Source organism: Neomonachus schauinslandi, chromosome X (assembly GCF_002201575.2).
Source record: "Neomonachus schauinslandi chromosome X, ASM220157v2, whole genome shotgun sequence".
In the NCBI taxonomy this organism is placed as follows: Eukaryota; Metazoa; Chordata; class Mammalia; order Carnivora; family Phocidae; genus Neomonachus; species Neomonachus schauinslandi.
Genome location: NC_058419.1, coordinates 24,901,653 through 24,913,959, shown reverse-complemented (window position 1 = coordinate 24,913,959; position 12,307 = coordinate 24,901,653). Strand labels below are relative to the sequence as shown.

The following is a 12,307-nucleotide window of genomic DNA, read 5'->3' as shown; positions in this document are numbered from 1 at the left end:
CCCCCCCATCCCCCCGCATACAAAAATGATATACTTTGGATCCAGTAGCAATCTTCTGGAACTAGTTTCCTGCCTCTTTTTGTTATCCAAATGAATCTTTTGAATTCCCATTTCAGAAGCTGCTGCCCTCCCACTAGTCCTCAGACATGGTGGTTCAGTGAAACTTAGAGGCACGTTAACATTTCAGGATTGTAGGTGCGACGGCAGCAGCAATCTCTACACATTCAAACATCTCTGGAAATAGGATGGGATCTTCAGGGAATTTTGAGTGTCTCAATAGCCTAGGTTGGATTTTCTAAAGGAAGTGAAATACCTTCCTGGGTCAGAGGGTGGTAACTGACTAGTGCCTGATGTGTTTCCCATGACTGCAGGAGTAAGAGGGTTTTGAAGTACAAAAATAAAAAATAATTTTTATTTTATTGTAAGAACACTTAAATTTTTAAGTGAACAATATAGTGTTGATTATAGGTTCAATGTTGTACAACAGAGCTCTAGAGCTTATTCATCTTGCTTAACTGAAACTTTATGCCTATTCATTAGTAATTCCCCATTTCCCCCTCCTCCAGGCCTGGTAACCACTATTCAACACTTTGATTTTGACTATTTTAGATACCTCATTTAAGTGGAATCATACAATATTTGTTTTTCTGTGATTGGCTTATTTTAGTTAGCATAATGTCCTCAAGGTTCATCCATGTTGCTATATTTTGCAGAATTAGCTTCTTTTTTAAGGCTTAATAATATTACAGTGTATGAATATACCACAATTTCTTTTCTTTTTTTCAGTTTTATACCTTTATTTGACAATCAGTGATTAGTTCTTGTCCACATTAACTGTCTGTAGATTTTTGAAAGTGGTGACAGGTACATAGGTAAGCAACGTATAGAGCTTGTATGGTGAATCTTCATTCTCATTACATTTTCTGGACAACTGCACATGGATATGGCATGGAACATTCCTTATTACTTTGGCCCAGACAGCTTTGTCAAGACTGGTGTCAATGTGCACATCTGGAGTTCTTATATCCTTCATGGCAAATTTCCAGATCCCTTTGAGTGCCTGAGGGGAATGCTTCTTGAAACCCACTCCATGGATGTGCTTGTGAAAGTTGATGCTAAGTTTTCTGGTCACTACCTCAATGATGGCAGAATAGCCCTTTTTCTTCTTGCCACCCTTCTTTGCAGGAGCCATTCTGCTGGGCCTTGGTTGGAAAGCATACCATATTTTCTTTATTCATTCATCTGTCCATACATTTTCACCTCTTGGCTGTTTTAGTAGTGCCACAATGAACATGGAAGTGACAAAATGTCTTTGAGATTCTGATTTCAATTCTTTTGGATAAATATTCAGAAGTGGATTACTGGCCTATAAAGAAATTCTTGTTTTTAATTTTATGAGAATCTCCATACTATTTTCCATAGTGTTAGCACCATTTTGCATTTGCACCAACAGTGTGTAAGTGTTTCAGTTTCTCCACATCCTTGCCAATGCTTCTTCTCTTTTGTATTTTTTATGGTAACCATCCTGACAGATGTGTGATGATATCTCATTGTAGTTTTGCTTTGCATTTCCCTGATGATTAGTAACACTGAGTATTTTTTTCATACACCTATTGGCCTTTCTATGTCTTCTTTGGAGAAATATCCAAAGTCCTTAGCCCACTTTTAAATTGGATTATTAGGGTTTTTGTTGTTGTTGTTGTTGTTGTTTTGTTTTGCCACTGAGTTGTAGGAGTTCCTACATATTTTGAAGATTAACCCCTTATCAGATCTATGTTTTGAAAATATTTGCTCCCATTCCATAAATTGCCTTCTCACTCTGATGGTTGTTTCCTTTGTTATGCAGAAGCTTTTTAATTTGATCTAGTTCCATTTGTTTACTTTTGTTGTTGTTTTTGCTTTTTCTTTTTATGTCCAATCCATGAAATCATTGCCAAGACCATGGTCGTGATGCTTTCCCCTAGGTTTTCTTCTAAGAGTTTTATAGTTTTGGGTCTTAGGTTTAAGTCTTTAACACATTTTGTTAATTTTTGTGTATGGGGTAAGATCAAAATCCAGTTTCATTCTTTTGCATGTGGCTATCCACTTTTTGCAATGCCATTTTTTGAAGAGACTATCCTTTGCCTGTTGTGTGTTTTTGGCACCTTTGTCAAAGATCAGTTGACTATATTTGCATGGACTTACTTCTGGGCTCTCAATTCATTTACATTGGTCTATATGTGTGTTTTTATGCCAGTACAATACTGTTTTGATTACTGTAGCTCTGTAATATATTTTGAAATCAGAAAGTGTTATGCCCCTAGCTTTCTTCTTCTTTCTCAAGATTGATTTGGCTATTCATGGTCTTTTGTAGTTTCATATAAATATTAGAATTGTTTCTCTATTTTTATAAGAAATGGTATTTTATAGTGATTCCATTAGATCTGTAGATTTCTTTGGAGAGTATGGATATTTTTTACAATATTAAGTTTTTCAATCAATGATCACAGAATGTCTTGCCATTTGTCTATGTCTTTAACTTCTTTCATCAAAATTTTATAATCTTAACAGGTTTGTAACTGGTATGGAGTTTGAATCAGTAATCAAAAATCCCAGTAAAGAAAAGCCCAGGACCAGATGGCCTTCTGGGTGAATTCTATCAAACATTTAAAGGAAAATTAATGCCAATCCTTGTCCAAATATTGAAGAGGAGGGAATACTTCCAAACTCATTTTATGAGGCCAGCATTACCCTGATTCCAAAACGAAACAAATACAGCACAAGAAAAGAAAACTGCAGCTCAGTATCTCTAATGAATAATAGATGCAAAAATCTTCAACAAAATACTAGAGAACCAAATCCAATAGCATGTTAAAAAGATCATACACCATTACCAAATGGGACTTATTCCTGATGTGCAAGGATCTTTCAACATATGAAAATCAATTAATGCCAAACAGAACATTAACAGAATAAAGAATAAAAATCATATGATTATCTTAATAGATGCAGCAAAAACATTTGACAAAATTCATCACCTGTTCATGATAAGAACTCTTAACAAACTAGGAATAGAAGGAAAGTATCTCAACATAATAAAGGTCATATATAACCCAAAGCCTACTGATACCATTATACTCAATAGAGAAAAGTTAAAGCTTTTTCTCTATGATCAGGAATAAGACAAAGATTCCCACTCTCACCACTTATATTTAAAATAATATTGGAAATCCTAGCCAGAGCAAATAGGCAAGAAAAAGAAATAAAAGGAACCCAAATTAAAATGATGAAGTAAAATTGTCCCTGTTTGCGATGCCATCATCTTATATAAAGAAAACTCTAAAGACCACATTAAAAAGAATTGTAAGAACTAATAAATTCAGTAAAGTTGAAGGAAACAAAATGAATGTACAAAAATTAGTTGCATTTCCATACACTAACAATAAACTATCTGAGAAAGAAATTAAGAAACAATCCCATTTACGCTAGCATCAAAAAGAAAAAAATACTTAATAATTTTTTAATATAGTCAAATTTATAGCTTCTGGATTGAGTTATAGTTAGAATTTTTCAGCTAAATTTATAAGTGGATTGAATGTTTTGTTCCATTTTTTGTGTTTTTTTATATTTTAATATTTAATCCATTTGGAGATTATCTGGATATACACATGAAGTATGGTTCCAATTTAACTTTTACAGATGACTATTCAGTTGTCTTAGAATTATTTATTGAACAGTTTCCCCCCATGCATTATGGCTTATTTATAGACCTTATATTCTTTTTCAATGATCTGCTTATTTGTATAACTGTACTACACTTTTGATTATCATAGTTTTATAAAAACTTTGAATATATGATAGGTCTGTCCCTTACAGTTCTTATTTTTCAGAGTTTTTTTTTTCTCCCCAGGAAATCTTGTTTGTTTAATTTTATATGAATTCTGGAAACTACTTGTCTAGTTTTCTCCATAAAAAATGCTAACTTTATTCAGACATGTTAAATTTATAAAATAACTTAGGAGAAGTTGTAATTATAATGAAATTAAGTATACATTTCTAAAACATCTCTGTATGCAAGATTTTGGAATTTTATGTTCTCTTTATCCCCTTTAAAATGATCTGTTCTTTAACTATCTGTTCCATTTTCATTTTATTTTATTTTACTTTTAGGGGAGTGGAGAGGCAGGTCTTTGATAACTTTCCCTAATTCCTTAGTGGAAATCAGCTTGCTTGGATTTTTCTCTCTCTTCTAGTGTCAGTTTTGATAAATTACATTTTTATAGAAAATTATTTACTTCATCTTGGCTTTCATTTTTATTTACATAAGTGGCCTCATAATTAAAACAAAATCTAATCTTTAGGCAGTTATTTCCTTAACAAACTCCCAAATTGTAGTGGTCTAACATGGTAAAAATGTCCTATGCATGCAGAGCCCAATATAGGTATTTCTGATCAGTGGGCAGACTTCTGTGTGCTTGTTAAGGCCCCAGACTCCTTGTATTTTGTGACTTTGCCATCTACTAGGGCCTCTGAATCTTCGAATAGATCATCTGTCTCCTATTGACAGTTATCGGATGAAAAAGTAGGGACCCATGGGAGGATTTTGTGGGTTGGGCCTAGGTGTAGTGTATATCAATTATATCCACCACCCATGGTCCAGAACACAATCATATGCTCATATTTCACTGTAAGTAAGCCTTGGAAGTATAGTCTAGCTTTTTGTCCATAAAGGAAAGGAAATAGATTTTGGAAAGGAAATAGACTTTGCAGTCTCTACCATACTGGTTTCTCTAAAAATTGAGCTTATAAAGTTTTTTTGTTGTTGTTGTTTTGATTTTATAATAATTTCTAGGAGTGGATATGGGAAGATGTTGAAATTATGATTCCTTGATGTAACTGGAAACCTATACAACAGTGAATAAGAGGCTGGACTTTGATGTAAGACAGACACAGACTCAAGTTTCAGTTCTACCTGCAGCTAGGTGTTCTTACCCAAGTTGTGTAATAGAGTATAATAATGGAACCTACCTCAAAGTGTTGCTGTAATGAGTCAATGAAAAGATTAGTGTAAAGTTATTAATTTTGGAACTGACTGTATTATTATGATTAGTAATAATAGTAGCATCATGTTAGTAAGCAGAGCACAAGTTGGTCTGTGAGGAGTTAGAGGCATGAGAAGTAGACACAGTTAAGATATATGTGGGTTGAGATAGGTAAATGCCCATTCAGAAGTAGCAATGAAAGAGGCAAGAGTTTTCTATAAACCTTTATAACACTGATCAATACAGTAAGCTTTCTTTCAACCTTCAGAGAGCTCTGGCACTCCCATACAGTCTTGTTCAGGTCTTACTGTTATGTTGTAAGTTCTAGAAAATTTCTGGTATTGCTGCTGTTTGATGCTAGGCCATGTATCTACATGTGGCACTCCACCAGAGCTCTCTGGGCAATACGTTCTTTTTTTTTTTAAATTCTTATCTTAATCCCCATACATTACATCATTAGTTTTAGAGGTAGTGTTCCATGATTCATTGTTTGTGCATAACACCCAGTGCTCCATGCAGAATGTGCCCTCCTCAATACCCACCACCAGCCTAACCCATCCTCCCACCCCCCTCCCCTCCAGAACCCGCAGTTTGTTTTTCAGAGTCCATCGTCTCTCATGGTTCGTCTACCCCTCCGATTTCCCCTGCTTCATTCTTCCCCTCCTGCTACCTTCTTCTTCTTTTTTTTTTTCTTAACATATATTGCATTATTTGTTTCAGAGGTACAGATCTGAGATTCAACAGTCTTGCACAATTCACAGCGCTTACCAGAGCACATACCCTCCCCAGTGTCTATCACCCAGTCACCCCATCCCTCCCACCCCACCCCCCACTCCAGCAACCCTCAGTTTGTTTCCTGAGATTAAGAATTCCTCATATCAGTGAGATCATATGATACATGTCTTTCTCTCTTTGACTTATTTCACTCAACATAATACCCTCCAGTTCCATCCACGTCGTTGCAAATGGCAAGATCTCATTCCTTTTGATGGCTGCATAATATTCCATTGTATATATATACCACTTCTTCTTTATCCATTCATCTGTCAATGGACATCTTGGCTCTTTCCACAGTTTGGCTATTGTGGACATTGCTGCTATAAACATCGGGGTGCAACTACCCTTTCGGATCCCTACTTTTGTATCTTTGGGGTAAATACCCAGTAGTGCAATTGCTGGATCGTATGGTAGCTCTATTTTCAACTTTTTGAGGAACCTCCATACTGTTTTCCAGAGTGGCTGCACCAGCTTGCATTCCCACCAACAGTGTAGGAGGGTTCCCCTTTCTCTGCATCCCCACCAACATCTGTCCTTTCCTGACTTGTTAATTTTAACCATTCTGACTGGTGTAAGGTGGTATCTCATTGAGGTTTTGATTTGGATTTCCCTGATGCCGAGCGATATTGAGCACTTTTTCATGTGTCTGTTGGCCATTTGGATGTCTTCTTTGGGAAAATGTCTGTTCATGTCTTCTGCCCATTTCTTGATTGGATTCTTTGTTCTTTGGGTGTTGAGTTTGATGAGTTCTTTATAGATTTTGGATACTAGCCCTTTATCTGATCTGTCATTTGCAAATATCTTCTCCCATTCTGTCGGTTGTCTTTTGGTTTTGTTGACTGTTTCCTTTGCTTTGCAAAAGCTTTTTATCTTGATAAAGTCCCAATAGTTCATTTTTGCCCTTGCTTCCCTTGCCTTTGGCGATGTTTCTAGGAAGAAGTTGCTTCGGCTGAGGTCAAAGAGGTTTCTGCCTGTGTTCTCCTTTAGGATTTTGATGGACTCCTGTCTCACATTGAGGTCTTTCAACCATTTGGAATCTATTTTTGTGTGTGGTGTAAGGAAATCGTCCAGTTTCATTCTTCTGCATGTGGCTATCCAATTTTCCCAACACCATTGTTGAAGAGACTGTCTTTTTTCCATTGGACATTCTCTCCTGCTTTGTCAAAGATGAGTTGACCATGGAGTTGAGGGTCCATTTCTGGGCTCTCTATTCTGTTCCATTGATCTATGTGTCTGTTTTTGTGCCAGTACCATACTGTCTTGATGATGACAGCTTTGTAATAGAGCTGGAAGTCCGGAATTGTGATGCCGCCAGCTTCGCTTTTCTTTTTCAACATTCCTCTGGCTATGCGGGGTCTTTTCTGGTTCCATACAAATTTTAGGATTATTTGTTCCATTTCTTTGAAAAAAGTGGATGGTATTTTTTTTTTAAAGATTTTATTTATTTATTTGAGAGAGAGAATGAGATAGAGAGCATGAGAGGGGGGAGGGTCAGAGAGAGAAGCAGACTCCCTACTGATCAGGGACCCCGACGTGGGACTCGATCCCGGGACTCCAGGATCATGACCTGAGCCGAAGGCAGTCGCTTAACCAACTGAGCCACCCAGGCGCCCCAAGTGGATGGTATTTTGATGGGGATTGCATTGAATGTGTAGATTGCTCTAGGTAGCATTGACATCTTCACAATATTTGTTCTTCTAATCCATGAGCATGGAACGTTTTTCCATTTCTTTGTGTCTTCCTCCATTTCTTTCATGAGTATTTTATAGTTTTCTGAGTACAGATCCTTTGTCTCTTTGGTTAGATTTATTCCTAGGTATCTTATGGTTTTGGGTGCAATTGTAAATGGGATCGACTCCTTAATTTCTCTTTCTTCTGTCTTGTTGTTGGTGTATAGGAATGCCACTGACTTCTGTGCATTGATTTTATATCCTGCCACTTGACTGAATTCCTGTATGAGTTCTAGCAGTTTTGAGGTGGAGTCTTTTGGGTTTTCCACATAAAGTATCATATCATCTGCAAAGAGTGAGAGTTTGACTTCTTCTTTGCCGATTTGGATGCCTTTGATTTCTTTTTGTTGTCTGATTGCTGTGGCTAGGACTTCCAATACTATGTTGAATAGCAGTGGTGATAGTGGACATCCCTGCCGCGTTCCTGACCTTAGGGGGAAAGCTCTCAGTTTTTCCCCATGAGAATTATATTCACTGTGGGTTTTTCATAGATGGCTTTTATGATATTGAGGTATGTACCCTCTATCCCTATACTCTGAAGAGTTTTGATCAAGAAAGGATGCTGTACTTTGTCAAAAGCTTTTTCTGCATCTATTGAGAGGATCATATGATTCTTGTTCTTTCTTTTGTGAATGTATTGTATCACATTGATTGATTTGCGGATGTTGAACCAACCTTGCAGCCCAGGGATAAATCCCACTTGGTTGTGGTGAATAATCCTTTTAATGTACTGTTGGATCCTATTGGCTAGTATTTTGGTGAGAATTTTTGCATCCATGTTCATCAGGGATATTCGTCTGTAATTCTCCTTTTTGATGGGGTCTTTGTCTGGTTTTGGGATCAAGGTAATGCTGGCCTCATAAAATGAGTTTGGAAGTTTTCCTTCCATTTCTATTTTTTGGAACAGTTTCAGAAGAATAGGTATTAATTCTTCTTGAAATGTTTGGTAGAATTCCCCTGGGAAGCCATCTGGCCCTGGGCTTTTGTTTTTTGGGAGATTTTTGATGACTGCTTCAATTTCCTTAGTGGTTATAGGTCTGTTCAGGTTTTCTATTTCATCCTGGTTCAGTTTTGGTAGTTGATACATCTCTAGGAATGCCTCCATTTCTTCCAGGTTATCTAATTTCCTGGCATAGAGTTGCTCATAATATGTTCTTATAATTGTTTGTATTTCTTTGGTGTTGGTTGTGATCTCTCCTCTTTCATTCATGATTTTGTTGATTTGGGTCATTTCTCTTTTCTTTTTGATAAGTCTGGCCAGGGGTTTATCAATCTTGTTAATTCTTTCAAAGAACCAGCTCCTAGTTTCGTTGATCTGTTCTACTGTACTTTTAGTTTCTATCTCATTGATTTCTGCTCTGATCTTTATTATTTCTCTTCTCCTGCTGGGTTTAGGCTTTATTTGCTGTTTTTCTCCAGCTCCTTCAGGTGTAGGGTTAGGTTGTGTACTTGAGACCTTTCTTGTTTCTTGGGAAAGGCTTGTATTGCTATATACTTTCCTCTTAGGACTGCCTTTGCTGCATCCCAAAGATTTTGAATAGTTGTGTTTTCATTTTCATTGGTTTCCATGTATTTTTTTAATTCTTCTTTAATTTCCTGGTTGACCCATTCATTCTTCAGTAGGATGCTCTTTAGTCTCCATGTATTTGAGTTCTTTCCGACTTTCCTCTTGTGATTGAGTTCTAGTTTCAAAGCATTGTGGTCTGAAAATAGGCAGGGGATGATCCCAATCTTTTGGTACCGGTTGAGACCTGATTTATGACCTAGGATGTGATCTATTCTGGAGAATGTTCCATGGGCACTAGAGAAGAATGGGTATTCCGTTGTTTTGGGGTGGAATGTTCTGAATATGTCTGTGAAGTCCATTTGGTCCAGTGTGTCATTTAAAGTCTTTATTTCCTTTTTGATCTTTTGTTTAGACGATCTGTCCATTTCAGTGAGGGGGGTGTTAAAGTCCTCCACTATTATGGTATTGTTGTCAATGTGTTTCTTTGCTTTTGTTATTAATTGGCTTATATAATTGGCTGCTCCCATGTTAGGGGCATACATATTTACAATTGTTAGATCTTCTTGTTGGATAGATCCTTTAAGTAGGATATAATGTCCTTCCTCATCTCTTATTACAGTCTTTGGTTTAAAATCTAATTTGTCTGATATAAGGATTACCACCCCAGCTTTCTTTTGGTGTCCATTAGCATGGTAAATGGTTTTCCATCCCCTCACTTTCAATCTGGGGGTGTCTTTGGTTCTAAAATGAGTCTCTTGCAGACAGCATATTGATGGGTCTTGTTTTTTAATCCAGTCTGAAAGCCTGTGTCTTTTGATTGGGGCATTGAGCCCATTTACATTCAGGGTAACTATTGAAAGATAGGAATTTAGTGCCATTGTATTGCCTGTAAGGTGACTGTTACCGTATATTGTCTGTGTTCCTTTCTGGTCTATGTTGCTTTTGGGGTCTCTCTTTGCTTAGAGGACCTCTTTCAAGATTTCCTGTAGGGCTGGTTTTGTGTTTGCAAATTCCTTTAGTTTTTGTTTGTCCTGGAAGCTTTTTATCTCTCCTTCAATTTTCAATGACAGCCTAGCTGGATATACTATTCTTGGCTGCATATTTTTCTCATTTAGTGCTCTGAATATATCCTGCCAGTCCTTTCTGGCCTGCCAGGTCTCTGTGGATAGGTCTGTTGCCAATCTAATGTTTCTACCCTTGTAGGTTACATATCTCTTCTCCCAAGCTGCTTTCAGGATTTTCTCTTTGTCTATGAGACTCGTAAGTTTTACTATTAGATGTCGGGGTGTTGACCTATTTTTATTGATTTTGAGAGGGGTTCTCTGTGCTTCCTGGATTTTGATGCCTGTTTCCTTCCCCAAATTAGGGAAGTTCTCTGCTATAATTTGCTCCATTATACCTTCTGCCCCTCTCTCTCTTTCTTCTTCTTCTGGGATCCCAATTATTCTAATGTTGTTTCATCTTATGGTATCGCTTATCTCTCGAATTCTGCCCCGTAATCCAGTAGTTGTTTATCTCTCTTTTTCTCAGCTTCTTTATTTTCCATCATTTGGTCTTCTGTATTACTGATTCTCTCTTCTGCCTCATTTATCCTAGCAGTTAGCGCCCCCATTTTTGATTGCACCTCATTAATAGCCTTTTTGATTTCGACTTGGTTGGATTTTAGTTCTTTTACTTCTCCAGAAAGGGTTTCTCTAATAACTTCCATATTTTTTTCAAGCCCAGCTAGTATCTTTAAAGTGATGATTCTGAACTCTAGATCTGACATCGTACTAATGTCCGTATTGAGTAGGTCCCTGGCAGTCGGTACTACCTCTTGTTCTTTTTGTTGAGGTTATTTTTTCCATCTTGTCATTTTGTGCAGAGGAGAATAGATTAATGAGAGAACAAAATGCTAGCAGAGTAACAATGTCCCCAGGAAGTATACTCTAAACAAATCAGAAAAGACCTGAAGCAGTGGAAAAAGAAATGGAAAGAGAGAAAAAAGAAAAAGAAAAAAAAGAAAAAGAAAAAGATAAAGATAAAAACAAACAAAACAAACAAAACAAAACAACAACAACAACAACAAAACCAGAATGTGATCAAATATGATCAGGCTGGTATATAGATCAGTGCCACACACTAGATTTGGGTACACCCAAATTCCTTGATCAGCTGTGTCCCTTCCAATTCAGAGGTCATTAGAGGTCCCTGTTGAGAACTCCCCAGCTGTTCCAGTTCAGTTCATGTATATTTATTTACATGGCTTTTGAACCACATTTGGGTATGCAGGAGCACAGCTCCTTTTAGAGGTTAGTGTTCCAGTCCATTTCATGAAAGTGCACCAGAGCTAGGAGAAAACCAAACCCAAGGCACAGTGTGTCTGTGGTGCTTGAGATGTGACTGACATCTGCACTCCCAGTCTTTCTGTGACCCCGAGGGTCCTGAGACCACACTGTCCCGGCGGGTTCCACCCCCCACTTAGCCACCAGAGTGACGTCCCTCAGCAGAGCAGACTTTTAAAAGTTCCGATTTTGTGCTCCGTGGTTTTGGTCTTTTAGAAGAAAGTGCCTCCCAAAATTTTAAAGAAAGAAAAACTTATATATGTACAAAAATGAGTGTTGATATGATGAAGGGATGGAATATGACTGTAAAGATGGAAATTATAAAAAATTTTATAAAAGGAATTGATAAGAAGTTGTTTGAAAAAAGAAGAGAGGGTTTAAAAAAAGAAAAAAGAAAAGGGAGAGAATGTGATCAGGCAGGGGAATAGAAAACACCATATACTAGAGATTTAGGGTATATTTTAATCTGTTAGACGAAACTATCTCAAAATTTTAAAGAGAGAACAACTTATATATATATGCCAAAAATACGGGTAACTACTATGAAGGGCAGAATATGACTCTAAAAATGAAAAATAAAAATGTTTTTTTAAAAAAAGGGATTGATAAGATGTTGGTTGAAAAAGGGAGAAAGAAAAATTCAAAAAGAAAAAAAGACAGTTAAAAAAAATTAACTTTGAAAGACTAAAGAATCATGGTAAAAAAGTCATGAATTCTATGTGCAGTATTCCCCTAGCGCTGGAGTTCTGCCGTTCTCATTGATCGGTAAGCTTGGTCTTGGCTGGCTGTTCTCACTGATCTGGGGAGGGGCCTGTTGCCATGGTTTCCAAATGTCTTTGTTGGAGGCAGAATTGCCCCGCCCTTGCCCCCTCCCGGCTAAGTAATCTGTTCGGGTTTGCTCTCCGGGGCTTTTGTTCCCTGGGAGCTTTCCGTACAGCTTTGGAGGTG

At 37.2% G+C, this 12,307-nt stretch overlaps 1 protein-coding gene across 1 annotated transcript; it reads right to left on the bottom strand.

Annotated features, from left to right (window-relative positions):
• Positions 1-814: 814 nt before the first annotated feature.
• On the bottom strand, positions 815-1,192 carry LOC123323402 (60S ribosomal protein L31-like). The gene has a single exon (XM_044911848.1). The coding sequence runs from the start codon at positions 1,190-1,192 to the stop codon at positions 815-817; it is 378 nt and encodes a 125-aa protein (XP_044767783.1).
• Between the last annotated feature and the right edge of the window lie 11,115 nt (positions 1,193-12,307).

Bases quoted from the DNA above. Each gene is read 5' to 3' on its own strand.
- LOC123323402 (XM_044911848.1), bottom strand. From the start codon at position 1,192: ATGGCTCCTGCAAAGAAGGGTGGCAAGAAGAAAAAGGGCTATTCTGCC.